At 38.3% G+C, this 25,489-nt stretch overlaps 1 protein-coding gene across 1 annotated transcript in view; it reads left to right on the top strand.

The window, feature by feature from the left end:
- TRPC3 (transient receptor potential cation channel subfamily C member 3) overlaps positions 1-25,326 on the top strand; it is a 33,013-nt gene extending 7,687 nt beyond the window's left edge. The window contains exons 2-12 of the mRNA XM_063415059.1: positions 1,000-1,771; positions 9,471-9,656; positions 14,633-14,797; positions 16,673-16,889; positions 17,921-18,154; positions 19,275-19,539; positions 20,062-20,257; positions 21,350-21,559; positions 22,079-22,162; positions 22,663-22,738; positions 24,783-25,326. Of these exons, the coding sequence (XP_063271129.1) occupies positions 1,000-1,771; positions 9,471-9,656; positions 14,633-14,797; positions 16,673-16,889; positions 17,921-18,154; positions 19,275-19,539; positions 20,062-20,257; positions 21,350-21,559; positions 22,079-22,162; positions 22,663-22,738; positions 24,783-24,925 (2,548 nt within the window). The 3' untranslated portion in view covers positions 24,926-25,326. The remainder of the gene's footprint in view (positions 1-999; positions 1,772-9,470; positions 9,657-14,632; positions 14,798-16,672; positions 16,890-17,920; positions 18,155-19,274; positions 19,540-20,061; positions 20,258-21,349; positions 21,560-22,078; positions 22,163-22,662; positions 22,739-24,782) is intronic.
- Positions 25,327-25,489: the final 163 nt, after the last annotated feature.

Below are 25,489 nucleotides of genomic sequence, written 5' to 3'. Positions count from 1 at the left end.
ACTGGTTCATTATTCCAGTTTCTATGTTTGCAAAATTAGCTTGCTCACCCCTTCTTTTCACCTGTTACCCTTGTCTTTCCTGTCTTTTTCTTCTTTTGCACTGGTTTCTATGGAGAGTTCATGGATTCCCTGGTTCTCATTTTCCTTTAAAACATTTCACTTTCCTACACCCAGCTTTCCTCTTTCTAGTGCAGCAGTTATCCCAATTTTCATGCATTAACTCTTTGACTTTCCCATTTTTTAAATTATGGTACAAGAATGTATACACAGACCCTCTCAGCTCCTGAAATGGGTGATGTAGAAACAGGCCAAACAAAATCCACAGCACTGCAGTAGTCCACTGGAGTGAGAGCTGATTCCAGTCTGTACTGGATGACTCCTGGTGTCTGGAACCTCTGAGCAGTATAGTTTCAGCTGAAAGTCTGCTGAATGTGTATGTACTGTTGTTTCCCAAAAATTTGCAATTTGACCAAAGTGACTTGTGAGTAGAAGCTTCCAGGTTTAATGTTTCTAGTAGTAACACAAGAAGCTGTGATCAGGCTTCAACATGTGTTGCTTGGCAGGACATCTGAAGAAAATGTGTTTTCACCTCCCTTTTATGTGATCTACAACATGGTAAGCATTAAGTATTTCCTTATACCATCAGCTTGAATGCCTGTGATGGATAATATTAATTACTACGGAAAGCAGTATAGTAGATGTGTTTTCATTTTATATATGTGGTAAGTGAGCTGGGAGGGATTTCTGAAGGGGAGTGATGTCTCAAAAGAAATGAAAAATGTTATTAAATCTTGACCATGCTAAGAAAACAGCAATGGCCAGAGGCATTGAGTCTGTGAGTGCCTTTAGTTTGCAAACAAGCAAGAGTGATCCCAATCCAGGATATTGCTGGTCAGTTAATGGACAAAGGACAAAATGCCTTGTTTTAGCCACAGGATTGGAAGTTACAAATTACCACCATAGTGAACATTTGTTACCTTTTCCTTGTTTTCTCCTTAGGTACATGGAAGAGAGCCCATCCCTAAGGCGTATGACCGTGATGAGGGAGAAGGGAAGGCGACAGGCCATTAGGGGCCCGGCCTTCATGTTCAACAACAGGGGCACGAGCCTGACGGCCGAGGAGGAGCGGTTCCTGGATGCTGCCGAGTACGGGAACATCCCCGTGGTGCGCAAAATGCTGGAGGAGTCAAAGACACTGAATGTCAACTGCGTTGACTACATGGGCCAAAACGCCTTGCAGCTTGCTGTGGGGAATGAACATTTGGAAGTGACAGAACTTCTGTTAAAAAAAGAGAACTTGGCACGGATTGGAGATGCCCTGCTGCTTGCAATCAGCAAGGGTTACATTAGGATAGTGGAAGCAATTTTGAATCATCCTGGGTTTTCAGTAAATAAGCGACTGACTCTGAGCCCTTGTGAGCAGGAGCTCCAGGATGATGATTTTTATTCCTATGATGAAGACGGTACCCGCTTTTCTCCAGACATCACTCCCATAATTTTAGCTGCCCACTGCCAAAAATACGAAGTCGTGCACATGCTGTTGATGAAAGGAGCAAGGATAGAAAGACCTCATGATTACTTCTGCAAATGTAATGACTGTACAGAGAAGCAAAAACATGATTCTTTCAGTCACTCCAGGTCAAGAATAAATGCGTACAAAGGACTGGCCAGTCCAGCTTATCTGTCCCTGTCCAGTGAAGATCCAGTGCTCACTGCTCTAGAACTCAGCAATGAACTTGCCAAGTTGGCCAACATTGAAAAAGAATTCAAGGTAATGGTGTTCTTGTGTTTCTCTGTCTTTGTTATTGTTTTAAAGTTGCTGCTACTTCATGTTGTCCTTAGATGCTGAAATGATTCTCTGTGCTTTTATTTTTTCAATTACAAATACTCTCATCTTATTGTCTCTTTTATTCTTGATATATAAGCCTTTAAAAAGAATTTTTAATGAAATTAAATTGCCTTTGCACCTGCTGTATTTGAAGAAAATTGGTAAAATTGGAAACTGGAAAAAGTGGGCGTTCTGATAACCTTGCAGGAGATGGAAAACAATTCTGGTTACTGCAGCACACAAAGATTGTTCTTAGTTACAAATGTCGAGTAATATAAGTGCAGAAAGCAGAAACATTTTCCTTTTCTTTCTGTCTTAATTTGTACTGATTTTGGCTGATGTCTCCAAATACCCAAAGTGGATTTTTTTTGGATGCACCTTTTAGGAATGTCACGTGTACAAAACCAGCTGTTAGACTGCATACAGATGTTGGTCCTCTTACCTGGTTTTCAGCTGTATGTGGTTTTGTGTGTCAGTGCCCTGACTTCTTTATATATTTCAGCTTCTCCCTCAGACAATTAATGGCTTAGTTAACTGTTTCCCTGTGCTTTTATTAGGGATTTTTCAGTTCAGTTTGATACCTGGAAAAGGACCATAACAGCCACCTTTCCTCTTGTACCCCATTCTCCCCCTGCAGCCAAACCGCACAAAAAATCAAACCCCAGTAGACTGCATGTTATGAGAAAAGCTTGGTTTGGGGAATGACAGATTGCTCTCAGTGAGTAGAGATATTCACAGCATTGTCTCTGGATGTAACCACAAATTTATTTGGGTTCTGCAAGGCTAGTGTTGGGTAACACTTGTTTAATGTCTTCAAAAATGATCTGAGAGAGACAAAAGATGCATTAGCCTCTCCAAACAGCAGCAAGCACTGCTTACCCTGTGAAGTACTCAGAAGGAATATACAACCTGGAGAAAGACAGGCAGATACTAATAAAGTGAAATTTAACAGAAGAGGCAGACAACTCCTGAGAAAGAATAGGTGCATATTCAGCTGAGTGAGTTAAAATAGAATTTAAAAATAAATTTTCAGTGGTGAAAAGGATTAATGTATTATGACAGACGCTGATGAGGTGTAAATTTCATGTTAAACCCTTCCTCCCCTTTCTTTGGTGGTGGAACTCACTTATACCATGCTGTGTATTGTGTAACCTGGCAAATTAGTTGAATACTTCCTCACTGTATTTATTCGGGGAAAAATGTCAGATTTTTCTTTTTCCTCAGATGAAAAGGTACCCTGCCACCAAAAGCTAAATTAGGGCAAGCTGCATTGTGTTTTTGTTAGGCAAGGATGTAGATGATTAGAACTGCATAGAAAAATTACAGTGGAAATAGAAATTCATGGGAGACTCCCATCTCACAGGTACTAATACCATGCATACAAAATTCATCAGAAAAAAAAGTAGCTTGAAATTTTGGAGGAGAAAAGGTGAAGTTTTTTGATTAAGCTTCTCATTTCAAACCAGAACTTTAAAAAATTATTTCAATTTTTAAAATGGTAATTCCCTGCTATTTTGGGATGCCTAAAACCCCAAGAGATTCACTGTTTTCACAGATTTCAGTATTTTTGGATAGCACTTACATGGCTACTAATCTTGCCAGGTGTATCAGATGATTCGGTTTTGCCACCTACAGTAAAAATTGTTCTTGACTCCTTGCTGGCATGGGAATTTCAACTTCTCATCAATGTCAAAACATTCCAGTGAAATAATTACTCTTTTCATTGACGTCACATCGCCTTTTTCCCCCTTCTGTTTCTATCAAGCCTGATAGGAGGGCTGAGTGTTTTCCTGGAGTCCCTCCCATCTGTAACTGCCTTTTCAATGGTTTCTTCCCTGTAGATGTTTCATCTGAATATGTTTGGCTGATAACTTGTGTGCTTTGTCACATCCCAGAGAAGGCTTCTAATCCAGCATTTGCATTCCTGCAGACTTCTGCTACACTCTCCTCTAGGATGATCACTGGAAATGCTCAAGTATTCCACTCAAATTTAATCTGTAGCACAGCACTGAGCAAAATTGTTTCAGGGTGGAAAAAAATGGGCAAAATAATTCATCTCTCTCACAACAAAAAAATGGACAAATCTGTTCAAAACATCATTTATTCTCAGTATCTATGGAATATTAAGGCCCACAATGTTTCCTGTGCATGTTTCACTTCCAAGATGCAGAGCGCTCCTACAGGAAATACTGTTCTGGGTGGTTTTCCCACAGAGAAAGAGCATAGGTTGAACCTGTTCAAAAATACTTGAGGGCCTAGTTTCCTGGTAAATGCTTGTTAAATTGAACCTTACATCCATTGCATATGCAAAGTCCAGTCTGCCTCTCTTGCTTATCATTTAACTAAGAAATTCTAAGGCACAAACCAGGGTTTGCACAAGCAAATTAGAAATGTGGGAAGGTGACTTATGCCATTCATTAATGACTGTTCCTCAAGTAAACCTGATTAATTACTCTGACTTTAGGGTTTTGTTTTATTTTCCTTTTAGAAGTAAGGAGAAAGGATTCAAAGAAACCACAGAGCCCTAATTTTTCTTGGAAAATGCAAGACACATAGCCAAAACAAAAGTACTGAAAATTAATAAAAGTAGATGAGGAAACTGGAGCCCTAAAGACCATTTCATTCTACTCCTTTCATCTCCAAGCTTCCTTACTTCTGTTTGTGAAATTCTTGTTTCAATGTGCTGTTTGTCCTTTTGCTCTTCTTCATCTATTATGTTTATTTCTTCTTGACACTTTTACTCCTTTTTGATCTTTGTATGCACTTTTCTTCTTCCCATGTATTCTTCTGTTCAATTCTCTCATGGCCAGGGCAGAGAGTACAGTATTTCTCTGACTTTACTTGTTATTCCTAGTCCCCCTAGTCTCCTAATTCCAGGGATTGCCTGCAGGATTTCATATGACATTGGGTATTTCAGTTTGATCTCAGTCAAGAACGCTACCAAATCATAAAAACTGGAACTGTACCTTGTCTTAATGTAAATAAGTGACCATTACCATAGTTGGAGAATTATCTTTTCCTGTCCAGTAGTGCCACAAAATACTTTGCAACACAAATACTCCAATTTTTTTTTTGTTTTGCTGTTCTCCTATTTTTAGCAGACCATGGCCACTGCAGCTTGGCTTGGGGAATGACAGGTTTGGATTACTAAAGCTTTAGTAATTTAGCTTTAGCTATTACTTTTAAGCTGTTACTGCCCAGGGAAGGAAGGATTTCTGGCAGTTGGAACAGCCGATGGAACTTTCCTTTGGAGTGACAGTAGGAAGAGAGAGGACAACGTAGCTAAAAAGCCCCGTGGTTATCTCTTTATACCAGCTTTCAACTAAATACTGTACTGTGTAAGCAAGCTCAGTGCTCCCAGCTGAAATTGCTCTGGCAAGGATCAAAAAGGCTGTAGTCCTGCTTTCTGTAGGATAAATCCCTGTTCCCAGTTTTCCCAGTTTTGCTAAAAGCTTCCACTGAACCAACGGAAGATGTGGACATGCATCTAAAAGCAGACTCTGTCAGTGTTCCAAGTACATTTACATAGTATTATCTCAGCTGAACTAACAAAGAGTGTTCAAGCTTGATCTAGGTTTAGGCCCAGCTTTTGAAAGGACAGGGCCCAGATCCATAACCATTAGAGCAATTATGTTCTTGATTTGCACATACAGTTGCATGTGCAAACTCACCATATATGTAGTTTCAAAGTGGCCATTTACCAGATAATAACATAAATGTACGATTCACTATAATGACTGTGAATTAATTGTACAGTACTCTTGAACTTTATTGCTTGCAGGAATGTGGCTCCTGTAACAGAACACAAATCCCTACATTTTGTTTGACTGCATGTGATTGCTCAGTATAAATTTCCTTTGCAGTGGTTACAAATCTTGTGTGAAATCAGGTGGTGGTTTTCTATTCATGTGCTTTGTTCTTTGCACACAGACTGATATATTCTTTGTCAAGATCCCAGGTGAATTCACAGGACAGTGCTTGATGTTATGATGAGAACAGAATAAACAAATTTGGGCAGGCTGAGATCCAGCTTTTGATGTGTGTCAGAGTCCTCTGACACTGCTTGTGCGACACAGCTTTGCAATTCCAGTCGTCATCAGTTGTCCTGTACGTGCTGCAGTCAGCTGCGGAACCTGGGAAACGCAGGGTGTAGGCTGAGATTTTTTGATGTTGCAAAGATGTTTGTGCAACTGTTAGTGTTGATCTCGTGGCTTCATTTGTATGTTCTCAGGAGTGAGCAGAGTGATTTGGATGACTGGGACCATAGATTAAAATTTCTGATATCCACACAACACCCTAGAGGTAGAAGGATGTTTGAGAATTGTGTACTGTTTGTCTGTTTAATTCTGTAAAGCAATCAGATAGACTGGGATAAATTTGATTTGCTAATACTTAGGTAAATAAAGACTTGGAAGAGGGAAATCTGACAAGTTTTCCTGCTATAAGATTCAAAGCCAGAGTGGGATATTAAGAATGCACATACTGGTTTTCAGTTCTCATAACAGCATTTGTGAGTAATGTAGGCTGTATTTAATCCTTAAATTTGACAAATAGAACCTCATCCATTATATCGTTAATGTGGCAATAAGCATAACTTCTATAAGCAAGTGGTATATCTACCAACGAAGAAACATGTCATTCATGGGTCTACTGTTATTCTACTGCTGTTAGAAGAAATCTGGGTAACTCTTGTGGTAGGCAAATGTGCAAAGTGTGGAAATAACTCTTGTTTTTTCCTAACTATTAGAAATACACAATTTCTTCACAATTAGCAAAAGAATGAGAAAACACTTCGTAATTGAAGCCTCTCCCTGCAATTGGACAGCCCATGTTCATTCACACAAGGACAAAATTTGGTTTCTATTATAACATAAAGCACTTGAACAATAGAAAACCATCTAAACTAAACTTTATTAAACCTTAATAAGATACCGCTTTAGACTGTAGGTTAGATACAAATAACAGTAAAACAAATGCATCTCTTTTTTTCATGGGAAAGTTAAAAGTGCCTGCAAATTCAGATGAGAAAGAATGTAGTTTCTCTTTCAGTTATGTTGTACTATTACCGAAGTTACTGCAGGAAGTGTATCCTCCCATGGACTTTGAATAGTAGATTTACAGCTACTTTAAAGTCTTAGAGAAAAATTGATTATCAGTCTTATTCTGTTGAATTATGTTAAACTGGGTCTGATGTTGTTCATGGTTTTTGCTCAGCCACCTCCTTCAGTAAATACTTCCTTTAGCTGTAGTGAAATTTGTAAGCAATTCTTGCTTTAAATTAGATGCTTAAGGAAGAGTGTTCAAGTTCTCACCAATATTTAGGAATTCTTTTGTGGAAACGATATAAACAATGTAGGACTTGAATAAACTGAAGGCATGATATTGTTTTGAGCTTTATTAGATTGTCTTCAGTCACTCCTTTTTCTTCAGTGAATAAAATCTCTGTCTTCTTTTTACATTGTGTTATCTCCTGGTGCTTTGCTTAATATTCTCCATAACCTTAATTCTAGCAGTTCATATTTAGAGATCTGGCCTCTGATGAAGCTCTTTTTTGACTAGGCTGTCATAAAAGACTGTTCCTCTTTGGTTTTTTGGGGTTTTTTTGTTTGTTTGCTTTGGTTTTGTTTGTTTTTGGGTTTTGTTTTTATTTTCATTCTAGAATGCTTCTATTTTCTAGCCACCATCCTGGAGTCTTCTTTTGCAAGGTTTTTATCTTTGTAGTGTCTCAGATCTAATTACATTTCATGTAAAAGCTCTATCTGCATTCAGACTTCCATGCTAGCAAATATATTTCACTGCCTTAAGTTTTTTATGAGACTTTGCCTTTTTCAAAGTCCTAAATCTTGGTCATACATAAGCTTGCTTATCCCTTCACTGAATTTAATCACACATCCCAGTATTACTTTTATAATTGACTCTTCTGTCCTGCTCTCCTTGGTTACCAAAAACAAATCTAAAATAACCTTACATCCTGTTGCTTCACTGACAACTGAATTGATTTGTCCTCTGTGACCAAAGGAAATAACAGGATTCTGTTTAAGGTCTGTGATTAGGACTTGTTTCCAAGTCTGTATTAGGGATGTTAGTCTTGTGTAATGACACAACTTCTCTAGGAGTATTTATGTGTCTCCAGTGATGTTTCATTTTGATTCATATCTGAATCTGACCTATGGGATTGATGGTTGTTTCTTGCACTTACCCTATGCAACCTCTTTCCCATCATTTCCCAAAATAATTTGAAACTACTGAGAGCACATAAGTTTCTCTCTCCCATTATACAGATGCTAAGTTAAAAGTTTAGCATAACTACCAGTACAAGGAGGTAAAATTACTTAGAAAAGAAGGAAAAAGTGAGGGTTTCAGAAAAAATAAAAGAGATTAAGTGAGAAAATTATGAGGGCAGAAGCAGTAAGGAAACATTTTTGAGAAGACGGGCACCTGTAAGGGAAAATCTGCACCCTCAAAAAGTCATTTTGAAAAGCCAGTATCTGGAAATGAACAGTAAAACACAAAAAATGGAGAGGTGGAGGGCTCAAATTAGTGTTTTGGTGGCCTGATGGAGGAAAAAAAAACTGAAGAAAAGCTATAGAATAATTGAAAAAGGTGGTTGTGCTGTTTCTAGTTGGGCACTGAAGGTAGAATTGGCAGATTCATTCAAGTTTCCTCTTCCAGCTGTAGCCTCATGTGAGGAAATCAGAGGCCACATCTCAGATATGGAATTTCTAGAAATCTGTCTGAGGACATGGACACAAAAATGAAGACTGAGGTTTCTGCTGAAGCAGAGATCAAGATAAGAGTTTATAGGTATTGTCATAGAGGTGGTGGGAGACATTTACAAGTATAAACAAAAGTACGGGCAAAATATCAGACATGCATGCTTTACAAAGTTAGCTAAAAATTCTGAAATGCAGCCACAAATGTTTTGTCAGAGCAAGAAGGAGATCAGAGAAAGGCAAATATTTGATGTTGACATATATGACAGTCCTTGGAAAGACTAAACAGGTATGGAAGATGAATTCTCCTGTTCTTTCCAGAGCACTCTTACAGGAAATTTGGGGCATTTTGCCCACAACATTGGTGTCCAAGTTTGTCCTGCAGTTACTCTATGCAGTTACTTTGTAACCCACTGTACCAATTGTTGAGCGTGAGATGTGCCAAGGGAAGTGGGAAGCAGAGAGTGGAAAAGAAAAAAGGGGGAAATGTACCTGGTGTACATCAGAGCAATGAGTAATCAGCCACTTTACAGTGTAGAAAGAGCTAGAAGATATTTGTAGCTTTACATTTTATTAGTTGTCAATGAAGTTTTTGTGAGAGTGAGGTCACTTTTTTGATAGTCATGGTCTTGCTTTGTTTGTGAAATTCTTAAATTTTCAGCTACCCCTTTTTGCCCATCCAGGTTATTTTTATCACACTCTTATGTCATGTTCCCATGTGTTAAACAGATGCTGTTAAATGTTCACTTTGTGTCAGAGAATGAATGATTCTGCTGTACAAAAATTCTGTAATATCTGACACACTCCAAACTTGACACAGTAAAAATCAAACACTTCATTTTTAACAACTTCTGCAGGACCTTTTTTCCTCACCGTTGACTCTTCAGCACATTTATCACGGGCCGTTTTCTGTCCCCCTCCTGTTCCAGAACGACTATCGCAAGCTGTCCATGCAGTGCAAGGACTTCGTGGTTGGTGTCCTGGATCTGTGCAGGGACTCGGAAGAGGTGGAGGCCATTCTGAACGGGGATCTGAACGCTGAGCCGGTGGAAGCGCAGAGGCACCGAGCGTCCCTGAGCCGTGTGAAGCTGGCCATTAAGTATGAAGTCAAAAAGGTAACTCCTCACAGCACTCTGACACCATGGCAGGAGGGCAGTGCCACCTCCTCCTTCTGCAGGTGTTGTGAACTCGTGGTCAGACGCACAACTGAGACATGATGTGAGTAATCAAGACTGTCACAAGGCAGAAAGGGCCTGTAATGAAGTTTAGTTTAATCTACTTGCCACCGCTGAGAAGTGGCAGGACACTGCAACGACATAAATGAGGTGCGTTAGCAGGGCTTGGCACAGTTGGTCAGATCCTTCTCCTGATTGACCCAAAGGATATTTCACTACAGCCAGATTTTCACTCAGTGACACTCAGGCTGTGTCTTCCTGTCAGTCAATACAATAATACCTAATCCAAAGAGAAGGCTGTGCTGGTGAAAATGTTGGTTTCAACCCATAAATAGCTCATCTGCAACTATGTGTTGTAGTGATTCCACGTGATTTACTGTGTTTTTTCCTTTAAAAAATAATTTAAAACTCAACCCTGGAAATGCATGGATTATGTCTGTGGCTGCTTGATCAATTCATTTCAGTTATTCACCTTTGTACCTATGTTTATTGGTGTTCTGGCAAGCATTTTCAGTAGATGTGTCTCTCAAAGTAGTTTGTATTTTGTGAATGAATGTTGAGCATTGAAAAATGGAGCTGTGCATCACATATTTGACATAAATACATATCCTTTTATTGTAGTTTTTATTGTATCGCTATGTTGTTCTCCTCAAGATGCCACATTAGGCTAGCACAGAAAATAGTCAATACTGTGTTGTGTTGTGAGAGGAGCCAGGGAATACAGCAGTGCCTATGCATTATTTACAGTTACCTATTTACATGATTAGCATCACTTCTATTCCTAAGAGCCTTTATAGTTTCATCATCTCCACAAAAAGCCTTGTGTCTCTCAGAATAAATAACCCTGTGCTCTGTGGCCACCTCTTGAGCCAATCTGCCATATAAAATGCGTTGTAAGAACCCTGCCAGAACAACTGAAGATTGCTGGTGTTTATGACAGCCCCAAAAGATTAGGAGCAAAAATTGTAAACACAGATCCCAAGCAGCAAATCATCATTTCCAGTATAGAATTGGTCTACAGCAGATAAATGCATTTTAATTACCAAAAATCAAGGTAAATATATACAAGCATTAAATTAATTTAGAAGACTGGAACAGGGGAAAAAAATCAAAGCGCATAAGCATGCTGTAGTGTCAAAATATATACATTCTTTATGCTTTTGCAGTTTAATGTCCACGAAGACTTTTTGAGGCTCATGTCTCAGCTTTTGTGCTGAAGGCTGTGGTTTTCCTTTATGAGTTCATTGTCACTGATGAAATTCACTGCTGAGCAAAGGGCCACACAGATCTGTTAAGAATAACAGAAATCTAAATAGTGAAAAAAAAAAAAAAGAGAATTGCTCCTAGAAAATTTGTTCCCTTCTCTTGCAAGAGAGAAACTCAGAGTGCTGGCTGCAGTTCATGACAAATACAGCTCAGAACCTACAAGAGGAATGATCCTGGTGGGAGGAAACAGATAGTGCAGAGTTGTTGCCATATTCATACATGTGCAGCTCCGTGTAAGTGGACATTACACAGGGCATGGCAAGGATGGAAGTGTCTCTGCTGTGGTGGTCCTTTGATGCTGGGATTTGCTCCATCAGAGCAGTGACAGATTTTAGTGATATCCTGATGAACAGGTTCAGATGTGGGATCACATGGCATTATTTCAACCCTCTCATCATAGTAAGCAGACAAGGATGTGGCCTGTTTTCCATAGCTTTCCATATTTCTAGCTGTACTTGCAGGTCAGGTCCATCAAGGTCAGCTCCCTGTTGCCAGCAGTGCAGCCAAACAGAGCAGCAGGTCCATGAAATAATCAGCCTATGCCCTGTCCAGAGGGAGGAAAGGTAGGAAAAAACATATGACAAGTGGCAAATGTCCTCAGAACTTCACTGCTAGGGTAAGGGAGTTTTTAATTCTATTAGTAATGAAACTCTTGCACTTAATGCTCTAGGTACTGCACCGGTGTGGAGCCCATCTTTTAAACATGATGAGATTTTGAAGCTAAGGTTCAGACTGAAAATGCAGCCCCAATAGAGAAGGACCAAGGAAATTAAGGGAGAGAAAAAACAACCAAAAAGAAAACAAATTAGTCTTGCTCTGTATGCTGAATTACTGCTGTAGTAGTGCTTTTAGTTTTGTGTCTCAACTCTGTCTTTCGATTGCCAACAAAATTCCAGAGAAGAGCTGACACCAGCCCGACTAATCTGCAGTTCTTGCCCAGACAAAAATCAGGATGGAATTTCCAAGTGAAACCAATAAGAGCTGGGATAAAATCACAGGAGTTAATTTTCAAACCCTGAAGTTATCTATCTGTCAACTGATAGATAAGAAAGAAGATGCAAAATTCTCTGTATTTTGTGCGTTAATGTATCATAGTGTGCCAGGATTTGTTCTTGCTCCATCTAAACCTAGCCATTATGATGGTAGAATTAAATAACATATTCACTCTGAGTCATACCGAAAAATATTTACATACTGATGACTTGGTTCATGGTCATGAAACTGAAAACATCAGAAGTGTTACTGTCAATTATGCTTGGAAAAGCAGCTACATTAAAATTGGAATATTTTTTCTTTTAGTGACCAGATACTGCTCTCATGCATCATTTTTGTTCAATGGGGTTCTGCTTGGAGCTGAAAGTATTAGATACATGTGATAGTAAGTTCAACATATATAATGAAAATGGAGAAACTGCATGGAAAATAGAGTGAGAGGAAAAATGCAGGAAGAACAAAGTTGTAGAATGATGTGAGCAGTAGTAAAATGTGATGTGAACCTACTGTCCTTGGATGAGATGAAGCTGCAGGCAAATGTACAGGTAATACAGACACACACGTAACAGGGGTGGGCATAGTTTAAAGTTGCTGAAAATAAACCAAACATTATCATCTGCTGAAGTATTTCAGTAAAGACTGAGAGAGGAGGGATGAATTTCTGAGCTTTTATGGATGGGAAGTGACACAACTTGCTCTGAGGGCTTGGAAGTGGTGCACATTGTGCAGTTGCCAGGAGTTAAATAAGTTGCTAAGATCCTCTCAAGAGCCTTTAGACTCACTGCCAGAGAAGAACTTGCCCATAACCCTTGGCATCTTATTCACTAAATCTTCCTTTTTTCTTTTTTTTTTTTCTTTTTTTTTTTTTTCTTAAATAATAGCAGGTCTTTTCTTAGTGTCAGATCAAAAAGTTGATAGATTGGGAGGAATATAAACCACCACAGAGCTCTGGATGAGGTGTCACAGGGCCCATGGGCTGATTCCCAGCCCCGGGTAAACGTTCTTAAAGCTTCTTTACTGTTTCTTCCCATTTCCTGTGGTAACAGAAGGAATGATGTGGGTGTTTCTTCCCTCCTCTTCCCTACAGTTTTAAGCCTGATTTTAAAAATGTCATTGTAATTTGAAATAATTATTTACTTTCCTGCTTTTGTCCACAGTTAATCTGCTGTGGGATTTGTCCCTTTGATGTCCTGAGCTGACAATGAAATTTATCTTAGCAAAAGAAGAGGCTGGGGGCATATGTCAGAACGCACAAATACAAAAACCCAATCTCTTCTTCTCAAATGGGCCAGGCTGGCAGTTTTTATGGTGCATAAGCTTCAAAGGTGGCAGCCTAATAAAAAGAACAGAGGCAGTTTGAGTAGACATTAATTTCTTAAAGGACTTTTTTACAATCTCTTTATTTATTTCTGTTGGCCACTCCACTTCATGTACAAACTGCATTAATATGTGAATGAACTGCTTAATGCATCACACACCAAAATGCTTAGGGACTTTAAATTTACAGAAAAGTAGATTAAAGTATGAAGATTGCCTCCCTTTTTAAAGTTCACGTAGCAGTTTCAGATTGCTTTTCTTGAGACGTTTAAGGTTCCCTGTTTTCATTGCCAATGATTTAATTTGATTTTCTTTAAGTCTGTCCTGTTGTACTACTCTATGCACTTTTAAATGAGATTTAGAATATTGATAGAGTTTTGCAAGCAAGATCTGCCAAACAACACTATATGTAGTACATAATGATCTCTGCAGAGTACAAAGGATAATAAAATGGGCATCCAAGGTTTACACTATTTTAATTCTTTTTTCCAGAGTCTAACCAACTGATACCAAATCTCACTCTTAACCAAACAAAAATTATCAGTTATCAGATTTATTTTCAGGCCCTTTTTTGTGAAACACCTAGCCTTCTTTATTCTGATTCACTAGTTATTGGTAAGTGTATCACTAGATTTCTTCTAACTGCTGTGAAAAAAACCTAGGCTGCTCACCATTGTGCTTAACTGGTGTCCCACGTGTTTTTGTGATGTGGTGATGCCTTGGGAAGACTGACCTGGAACAGAGACTAGACAGACCTAGAGAATAAAGCAGATATTTATTAAAAGTCCTTTAAAGATATACCTTTAGCAGTACAAGAGTCTGGCCAGGATTACACCCAAGATGGACTCAAAATGGTCACAAAATGGACAACAGGTCACGAGGTCTCACACTTTTATAAGTTTGGGTTAATTTGCATATTGGGATTAATTGTCCAGCTTCAAGTTATGAAGTCCAATCCTTCTTGTTTTCTCTCTTCAGTCCACCGTTGTTTGTGCTTTTGGGCCTGAAAACTTGTAACAGTTGTCCTTGGTCTCCATATGGAAAAGGATTTGCTTTGTCTACCTACTCCATGAAGAGAGCTGGATAACAATATGAGGCTCAGAACTGCACCCCTAGGCAGCACAGAATCTGAAAAGCATAAGCCAAAACTTAAGGCATCAGTGGCAGTTTCTTCTTTGTTTATTAAATTTCGCTTTAAAGGAAATGAGAGAAAAGCCATGGTTCTTAAATATCTGGTGTTAATTTAGACCTTGAGGTGATCACAATTGTGCATGTAGCAGTTCCATAACTCTTCCTATTAATGACAGCATGTTTTGCTTTTTCTTTCTTTTTCTTTGCAGTTTGTAGCCCATCCAAACTGTCAGCAACAGCTACTGACAATCTGGTATGAAAATCTCTCAGGATTACGAGAGCAGACCATAGCTATCAAGTGTCTGGTGGTCCTGGTTGTGGCATTGGGCCTTCCATTTCTAGCCATTGGTTATTGGATTGCACCATGTAGCAGGGTACTGAATTTTATAAATTATGTTTCTTGTGCTGTTCTCAGAGCTGCTTTTCCTTTTCTGGCATTCAACATGCAATTTCTGCTGATTCCAAATTTTAACTAATTAAAATGATATTTTTAGCTATCTCTAACCTTGAGCCAAAAGATGCTAGGGGTTTCTTGTTATTTGCACTGTAAAGAGGGGACCACAATGATGAAGTGTGAATATAAATTAGCATTAAGCTGAAGAAAAGAAAAATAACCTTCTCTGAGAGCTTTTTTTCTTTTTTAAATTTTCCTAGATTGTGCTCACCTCACAGTTTCTGCTGTGCAATTTATATGTATTAGTAACATGGATTTTTTGAAAGTCACACTCAGACTCTTTATTAAGTCTCCTCTGGTGGCATCCTAAGGTCTCATGCTGTTCCCATATAAACCATTAGCAGAACATCTGTTGACTTTACTGATGCAGAACTTAATCTTAAGTAAAGTATTTGTTATCCCAGCCCTAGGAGGTCTGTTTGCCAGCTAAATCACAGAACAGAAATTAAATAAAATGCATCATTCTGACCATGTAGTGGAGTATATTTGTAAAAGAGCATAGCTGTAAACTCTTACCTTTTAAAAATATGTTAAAGTGTAAGGGAAAGGCTCCCACCTTTCCTGCTGATCTCACAAGGAAAGGAACAGCAGTTTCTTTGAAATCCTGATCGTCTGTAGCAAATGAATTGTTTGCAAATCAGGTGTGTTGATAGATCTTTGGTAAATGAGATGAAAGATTTCTCCGTTGCATTAACATTTTAAAAAATTTTAAGTACATTTACTCCTGTGCTGAGTGTGGTCTTTCAATTTTATTTCCTTAGCAAGTGTAAAGCAAAGAAATGTGAGTTTCTTTTATATTTCATTATTTTAGTTCATCTCAAAGAGGATAAGGTTTTTCTCATCTATATAATTGAAGAGAAGCTGATCTTTTCCCTGGATTAAATATTTATTTACTTTAATGCTAAACCTTTATGAAAATAGTGTAATTGTTACTCTCATTATCCTCTGAAATGTCACTTTCCATTAATATCTTTAGTAAATCTATTCCTCACAGTTTCATATAATAGGAACATATTAATATATTTTTAGCTGGTGTCTAATATGGAAAAGTGACATTTGTCCTTGAGCTCTAATTCCCAGTAGCAGAAACATCTGATGTTTTTCCTCAATGCTCATGTCAAATAAAAGTGCTATACATTCAGGTCAGTTGTTGGATCTTGCAATTACAAAAAGCTTTCTAAAGGTCAGGAGAAGGAAGGGAACTTAAGATTGTTTGGCCAGGTTGTAAATGCAGTTTAATGTGTGCTGGTTTGCTTAGTTCACAGTAGCTGACCCAAATTTCAAGGAAAACAATTCCTTGAAAGAAGAAACTCATGTGGTCTTCTGGAAGCAGTTGGTCCCCTCTTCTGCTGCAGACAGACTGCCCCTACTGCTGCTTTTTGTTCTTTTACCAGGTGCAGTTATAGAGAAGTTAATAGAACACTCTTGTTAGGAAAAATGTTTTGCTGGAGTTGGAGATTTTAATAATTTATCTTTTCCTGAGCTTGCTTTACAAAGTCTTCCTGGTCACTGCCATGGTAGATTCGCAATTCCTTGGAGTGTTTCCCCTCAAACATTGCCATCTAGAGTTTATGGAATAACTTCAGCACTCATTAACAGGGCAACATACCCTGCGTCTCCCTGTGGGAGCCTTTTGTCTGAAATAGCAAAGCATCACAGTTGAGTGCTCTCGGAAGAATATCCTTTAAGAATGAGGTTTCTGGCTCTCCTGAACTATGAGTGCCCATATATGCTTCTGGAATGCCAGGTGTTGCTTTGAGAAAACTGAGTGACTGCTTTCATTCTGCCTTTGCAGCTTGGAAGAATTCTTCGAAGTCCATTTATGAAATTTGTGGCACATGCAGCATCCTTCATTATTTTCCTAGGCCTGCTGGTGTTCAATGCTTCAGACAGATTTGAGGGCATAACGACACTGCCGAATGTCACTGTTACTGATTACCCCAAGCAGATCTTTAGGGTGAAGACCACCCAGTTCACCTGGACAGAAATGCTGATCATGGTGTGGGTTCTTGGTAGGTATATTGCCCCTTTATCTTCCTGTTTTCCTGCAAATAGAAATTCTGAAATTCAAAGGTCCCAAATCTTTGATCCAGCTGCTGTTTGCAGCAACTAATAGACCCTTAGGGCAGGTTACAGGGCGTTAGGACAGATTTTGAATCATTTGTATCTCTTGGTTTAAGCACTGCTTTATTCTAAACTGTGTCAGGGTAGGGAGATGAGTATCACTTGCATGCTGCATTTTGGGAGTTCCAGCTTATACTCTTGATTTGACAGAAGGCAAGGACTGGAATTTTCCAACCCAGTGTGTGGCTGCTGTGAGTGTGGTGGGCAGCCCCTTTGAATTACACAGCCAGGGAAACAAGAAAAAGTTTGTGGGGTTGAGATTTTGTTATTGGTTGGGTTTTTATTTTCCCTAAGAAACCTCTTTGCATCAAGCAAAAAATCTTGATTCACAGCAACTCCATCACATAGTTATGGTGAGGCTGTGATCTGGATTAAATCCACATAAATTAATTTCTGAGAAGTTTAAGTAAGAAATCTGAATTACACACAGCCATATTCCACTTTCTATGCTGAAAAGTATCTATTCTGTGAAGTGGAAAAACTATAGTATAATTATGCCCTTTATATTTGGTCATCCGTATTGTTGGGTAGTTGGGTTCTTGTGGAAAAATGAAACCCTCTGATTCATCTGGACATTCTCCCCCCACACTTTATTTTTCCTCCTTTGGAATTACAGAGGTTTTGTTGTTAAGTCACAATACTTTCACTGCAAAGTCAAGGCTCTACTCTACCCTCTGTGGGGTGATGTCTGAACTATATTTCCATTAATTAATCTCATTTAATACCTTTCTTTTTGATCAACTCTGTTGAAACCAAGAGAGAATAAACTTAGTGAAGGGGATGATAATGCTGTGATACTGCAAATAAGTGAATCTCTGCTTCACTGGTATCACCCACTTCCATGAAATGGGAGAATGCAGGGAATTTAAATGACAACAGTTTGGCAAACATTGCTGTGCTTTTTCATTTCTTATTGCAGGTATGATGTGGTCAGAATGCAAAGAGCTGTGGCTGGAAGGACCCAGGGAATACATCTTGCAGTTATGGAATGTTCTGGATTTTGGGATGCTGTCCATTTTCATTGCTGCTTTCACAGCCAGGCTCCTGGCATTCCTTCAGGCCACAAAAGCACAACAGTATGTGGACAACTACATTGAGGAGAATGACCTCTCCGAGGTCACACTTCCTCCAGAAATTGAATATTTTACTTATGGTGAGCTTAGTTTTTCTGCCAAACAGATCTGAACATAAGAAAACTTGAAGGAAGCATTTAGAAGCCTCTCTTTACCCTACAGCTAAATTTGACCCCCTTGATTTTAAACATTTGGAAGTTATACTTTATTCTTGGCTAATTGCACAACAGATAAAATGATGATGTGATTCCTTTCTCCTTTTTTTTGTTCAGTTGTTTGATGGTTATTCATGTTCCTAAACATCTATCAGCATTTCCTCCTGAAGGAAGGATACTGGCCCTGTGAAAGTCTGCTTAAGTAATAAATAATTTATACATAATAAAGCTACTAAATACTTATTGCAGTGCAGAAATTGTCAGTAAAGGTGTGATTAAGCTGTATTTGCAACACAAGAAAATGCTGCTGACGTATTTTAGGATGGGCTTCAATATATTGTAACAGCAGATTTGGTTTTGTTACTTACCTTATTTGCAATATAGCCAATCTGAACTTGTGCACATTTAAATACACATTTAGAAACACAGGGTATTTTGATATGAATCACATTTTAATTCAGTGTTGCTCTTCTAAAATGGTGTATGAATCCACATAGTAATTTATGAATTTCTGTATAACTCAATTGTTTCTGTGCACATTGTGTGTAAAACCCACAATCCTATTTCTTCTGACGTAATTGGCAAAAATTTATGGTCACTATGGGAGCTAAGTTATATCCTGCAAAAAGCAAAAGCTTGGTGTGACTAATAAATGAAATTGTTCATCAGGCAACACTTAACTTCCCATCAATTAAACACCAAATAGGAATAAATTTCCCAGCTTGAGCGTAGTGCTTGTTAAGATGTCTAATACAGACATGTATTAAAAAATGAAGTAAGGAATCAGTTATTGTCTAGTTCAGGTTAAAATGCAAACTGCAGAAGAAGATGTCAAGTTTGTTCAAGTCACTTTTCTTCTAACAGAAGGTAATGTAACTCATATTCATAATTTGTGATTTAAATGAAAGAGGAATAGAGCAGCAACTATTAGACTCTTCAAATATTTGTCTCAACTAAATTCAGACATGTTAATTGAAAAATCCTATCAAGGTTTATTCCTCAAGATTGTGATAAATGAGTAACCCCTATATTTCATATCTTCCAGCTAGAGATAAATGGCTCCCATCTGATCCCCAGATAATATCTGAAGGCCTTTATGCAATTGCCGTTGTTCTCAGCTTTTCTCGGATTGCATATATCCTGCCTGCAAATGAGAGTTTTGGCCCCTTGCAGATCTCACTTGGAAGGACTGTTAAGGACATCTTCAAGTTTATGGTCCTTTTTATTATGGTATTTCTTGCATTTATGATTGGAATGTTCATACTGTACTCCTACTACCTTGGAGCTAAATTAAACCCTGCCTTTACAACGTAAGTATGAGGTTTCATTATAAGTAAAAAGCCAATAAAAACTTTCAGGTTTTCACTAAGATAACAAAGTCTCTGAGATATTGGGTGCTCTCTCTTAAAATAAAACTGAAGCATTAAAATAAAACTCAAGACCTCAGAAAGCAGAACACAAAAGACCAATTGTTCCCTGTTTGTATAATGGAAGCTTTCATTTCAGCCTGAAAAAAAATCACCTGTATATATTTCAGTCATGCAGACTTGTGGGCAACCAATTGCAAGAGAATATTACTTGATATAAAATACCTTTCTTGTTCCCGTTGTTCTGCATGTATTGTTACAGCTCTATTAGCTCTGATGGATAGGTGGAGCACAGAGGAGAAATGGAAAGTGCTGTGAAAAATGCTTCCTTGCATGTTTCTTGTTTTAATCAGTACTCTGATTCACAGACGAATTAATTGAGGTTGTTTATCAGTCACTGTAAACACAACTTATATATTTCTTTGTGTAGTTACTAATAAAGCCTTCCTCTCTTTTTCCCTACAGAGTGGAAGAAAGTTTCAAGACCTTATTTTGGTCAATATTTGGCTTGTCTGAAGTAACCTCTGTTGTCCTCAAATACGATCACAAGTTCATTGAGAACATTGGTTATGTTCTTTATGGTATATACAACGTCACAATGGTGGTGGTTCTGCTCAACATGCTGATTGCTATGATCAACAGTTCATATCAAGAAATTGAGGTGGGCTCTGTTCTCAAGCCATTATCTTCCGTTATGCTGAAAAAAGGGGAGTGTTAATAGGAATGATTTCAGTGACATACAAAAAGTACAAAGAAGAGATTACCACAGGAAAGGATATCACAAAATGTATAAAATAAAGCTGACTTTATCTAGCAACTCAGCCAAGCTGCAGAACCTCACAGGATCTAAACAAGTTTATCTCGTGCCATGTACACATTATATTTGGCATCCAACTCCAATTAAAAAACAACTTAGAAAATGTAGAGTATTGAAGATACTTGGGTTTCAAAAATAAATCTCAGGTTGCTGAAATTAAAGTAAACGTGTATTTATAGTGCCAGCTTTCCAGACCGTGAGTTCAAAGAGTACTACATTCACACAGATGCAGGCACACACCCACACAAACAGGAAGAAGGATTATCTAAGACATAGTGTACAAATGGATATGTCATTCCCAGTCTGTTCAATGAGTTCTGGGAAATGTTAGGGAATTCTAACAGGAAAAAACTAGTTATAATCCAGCCTTGGAATACTTCAGTAGGAATGTATTAAGGCAAAACAAGTTTGTCAGTATTTAACACAATTTCTTCAGGACTACAAAGTTTGTATTTTCTATACTCCATTATAAATCAGAGTTTCTTGTCCTGGGTATGTAAAAAGCTGTGAGCACTACCATTTTAAGCCATTTTTTGCCTTGAGTCTAATACTTCAACACTTGTGCAAGTACCAAACTCATGTGACCACTTTAATAAGAAAAACAAGACTGAAAAACCCTGAAAGCTCCACTTTAAATAGGAGAGAGTTTATATGTTGGCTTTCACTTGATGCAAAAATTATGCTTGTTTAAATGCTTCATGTGCTTGAACTAAGCATCTCAGTGAAATGTTGCCATAAAGAGACAACTGAAATTTGGTTAAAATAGACTAAGTAAAGTGGTTGCATTGTTGCAGAACCGCTGGAAAGAATTTTCTTACTCGCAAGAAAATAACATTTTATCTAAAACCAGAAAGATATTTCAAAGCAGTTTGATTGGAAAGAAGCTTTGCATTTCATGAAAACCAAGAGCATCATGTGTTTTATTTCCTAACACAGGATGACAGTGATGTAGAGTGGAAGTTTGCTCGTTCTAAACTTTGGCTGTCATATTTTGATGATGGAAAAACATTACCTCCACCTTTCAGTCTTGTACCAAGCCCCAAATCTTTTTTCTATTTCATCATGAGGATCATTCACTTTTCCAAGTGCAGGAGGAGACGGCTACAGAAGGACATTGAAATGGGAATGGGCAACTCCAAATCAAGGGTAGGTTCTGAGATCTTTTCATTGCAGTGAAGAATTGTGTCCATTCCAGCAGTCTTCTTTTCTTTTTAGTTTTCGCCTATAATCCATGCTTCTGATGATAGTAGAGTAATTAATCATTTATAGCAATAAATCTCAATTTCAGACTGCCTAAACATACTGCATGAAACAAGAAATAGACTTAAATTTTGTTAGAACAACCAAATCTGGGGAAACACAATTAAAACAAAAATTGTTAAGTGTTCAAAGATGCAAATAATTCCCACAAGGAGTTACTTGAATATTGATTAAAGATACTTTAAGTCTATTTCCTCAGAATAGGAGGACTAAAATTATCAGCATTAAAAAAACCAACAAAAAAACCCCAACATATAATTCAAGGTAATCTAATTTTTTTAAAAAATAATATTCTGCTATAGTAAAAGATGGAAAGATCCCCAACATCTAGAGAAAAGAATAATGGAGCTGAATCCTAACTGTGAATTCCATAATTTATTTTAATTTTGCCTTATTTCTTCCTAGTTAAACCTTTTCACTCAGTCGAACTCCAGAGTTTTTGAATCCCACAGTTTTAACAGCATTCTCAATCAGCCAACACGCTATCAGGTAAGTACATACAGTGATCACTGTCCTGAGTAGTAGAACTGTGAGAAGGTTCTAGCGGAATTTTATGTTTCAAGTACATTTTGCCTTCACGGGATAAAAAAAAACCTCCTGTAGGAATCAAAGTCTAAGATGCTCCTTGAAAAAAAAAAGACAGTTATTGTCCAAGCTCATTATTTGAAGCATTCCAAAACTAGCTCACGCAGTATTTAAAATTGGTCTCTGATGTCCCAGTTGGGAAAGTGTGAGGAGCAAACATCTGAAACTGGGGAAGGAATATCAGAAAGAGATTTCTGGGTAAGGGATATGAAAGCTGGCTAGGTTGGCTGTTCCCTTCCTTTCTCAGCATGCCCCCAGAAAAGTGCATGTGAGGCAAGTACTTCGTCTGGTGCTGTTCATTCTTTCTCTTAGGTAAATGTGACAGAGAGAGAGAGAAGAAAGAAAAGTGAACAGTGTTTAAGTATATAATCTCACCTGATTATATAACTGTTTTAATCTGGCAGCAAATAATGAAGAGACTGATAAAACGTTATGTTCTGAAAGCACAAGTGGACAAAGAAAATGATGAAGTCAATGAAGGTAAGAAAGAGATTGCAATATTCAGTGGTATTTTCTTTCATGTTGTATCAGGAATCAGTATTGCAACGATGCATGGGGGTTTTGAGTGAAAAGAGAGATTACTTCTATTTCACATGTACTGAGGCTCAGATAGTAATGGAAGTATGCTTGTCCTGCCTTCCTTCCTAAAGGAATAAAGCTGAGAGGAATAATCAGCTCTGAAGCTGCCCATCATTAAACAAAGCTTCACAGTCAGCTGCATGGTGATAAAAAATGACAAATGTAACCTGTATTTTAGTTGGAGACCTTTTGAGAAACAGTGGATCTGAGCTCCCTGGCAAATGTGAGATGTGCTTGCTCCAGGTGCATACTCTAACTCACCACTGGGATGAGATTATGGCAAAGGTTGTCCTCCTTCCTCTAACCTTCCAGGGATGAAACACAGGCCTACAGTCCAACAAAAAAGCTCTTTTGCTCTGGGCAGATCCCCAAACACAAACTCTAGCTAGAATGTTATCAAGCAATAGCGTGATGCACTGACAGACTGCCTGGGGTCAGAATATATTTTACTAACATGGCAGCATCAGGCAGCTGTGTGCATGTGTGATGTGAGGGGCCTGAAAGGGCTGCTCAGCTCTCGGCTAAAGCAGCAAAGTTTCTGTTCTGCTCCTTAGTTGCTCTCTGCTTACCTGTAACTCTCTACAGTGAGAAGCAGGGAGAAAAAAGATTAAATTAAATCCCCTTCAAGGCCTTCAAAAGGCAGCACTGTGCACTGACTGTTATCCTCATGCTTCCCATCCTGTGTGGCTGTACAGAGCTGTGCTTGTCAGTGACAAAAGCAGAAAGGCTCCTAAAACTGAATCCTCGTAGTGTGCTGCTCTCCTGAATTCCCACTGTTTTCCTCCTGTTCCTGCTCTCTGATGTAGGAAATCATCTGCCTAGTGACTGACAAAAAGATTGTTCTGTCACCAGCACTGCCAGACCTTTCCAGGTCCCTGATGCCACTTTGATGTTGGCAGAGATGTGTTTCAATTAGGAAGACAGTGCAGAAGAATCAGGTTTTACTGACATCATGATTATGGCTTTGGCACCAGGTTTTGTAGAGGAAAGTCCACTTTGAGTAGGGCAAGTAACACTTGAGTTTCACTCTTCATCTGCACAGCCAAGTGCTCTGTGTGTCCTGAGCATCTCATTGATACCCAAATTACAGACCCAGCCTCTGAAGACACAATTCTTCAAGTCTGATATAGCCTAAACAGAATACATTGGCATTTCTATGTACTACAACTGCTTTAACAAAAGTCAGAGATTTTCCCTGTTCTGCATCACTAGAGAATTTAGGTGTCTCTTGATACTCTTTTATTTCATACATGACAAATCATTTCCAGAGGCAGATACTGTGTAAGAATTCACATTCCCTCACACTTGCTGGAAGAACAGTATTTGAACATTTTAAAAAGCTTTTGCTCTTGAACTGAATATCTTGCAAGCGAAAACATGCTGCTCCTTATTATGAGCTTGGCCTTGACAGCTTTGTTTAAATGTGTTTTTTATATTTGTGTCAAATTATAACATCATGTTAAATTGGTTGACTTTTTTTGATTCCAAGGATGTTGGTAAGGAAGAGGAGAGAGACTCAGAAGCTGTGAGTTTTACTGCCAGCTCTGCCACGCTTTTCCTCTATGATTTTGGCACATCCCTTCAGAAAAAAACTCTTTTCCTTTTCTCTCTAAAAAGGGGATACTAATATTTACCAGCTGTTCAGCAGCGTTGGTGTGATTAATTCTTTAACCTTTGTACAGCCCCTTGGGAATCTTTGCTGTTCTGTATACACGCGGAGCACAATGCGAGACCCTAATGTACTGTTAAAATTCCTGCGGTACTATTTAGGGTTGGAGACACATCTCACTGAGAATGAAGAAGAGGTAAATCCTCCTGACCCATCCTGTACCTGCTCTCATGAACATTTTGGGATGGTAATCTGAAATAGGCACTGATGTGACTTAAGAGTATTGACTGAATGTTAAACTTTGCTGATGAGTGTTTCTTTCCATTGTTACTGCAGGTGAATTAAAGGAAATCAAACAGGACATCTCCAGTCTTCGCTATGAACTGTTGGAGGATAAGTCCCAAGCAACAGAAGAGTTGGCAATTTTAATACATAAACTCAGTGAGAAACTAAATCCTAATATGCTGAGATGTGAATGATTCAACAACGGAACCATGGCTTCAACTACAGCACAACTATTTATTGGCAATAATATTTCAGTATCTTATACTTGAAAAAAAATGTATTGTAGATTTTTAGCACTAAATAACTTTATGTACAGCTTCTCTGGAATCTTAGTCTTAGGAACTTTTATTAACTCACCACAAAAAGATTGCTTTCTTCATTTTAACTGTCTAAAAGCAAGAACTATCATAGCAATTTTTTTGCGTTTATGCATTAAAAAGGTATAATGGTATCGACTGCTGATATTTTAACAGGTTTATGATTACATATGGAGAATTCTTTGCACTAAATCTGCAGGACAAAAAATTAACAGATACAGCATAATACTCTGTTCCTTGCAGTGTCCAGGTACAAAATAGGATTTTTCATACTACAATAAACCAACTAGAGATGAGTGGAGAATTACTTGAAATCTTTGTACTTTATTAGTGGTGCTAGTACCGCGTGTAAACCCAGAACTCATGGTTATGATCACAAGGAGTTGCTGAGAACCAGGTAAGTGGGAATGTAATGGCAGCAGCGGCGTTTAACATGTCTGG

This window comes from Prinia subflava, chromosome 18 (genome assembly GCF_021018805.1).
Source record: "Prinia subflava isolate CZ2003 ecotype Zambia chromosome 18, Cam_Psub_1.2, whole genome shotgun sequence".
In the NCBI taxonomy this organism is placed as follows: Eukaryota; Metazoa; Chordata; class Aves; order Passeriformes; family Cisticolidae; genus Prinia; species Prinia subflava.
This window is presented reverse-complemented; position numbering and strand designations above follow the sequence as displayed.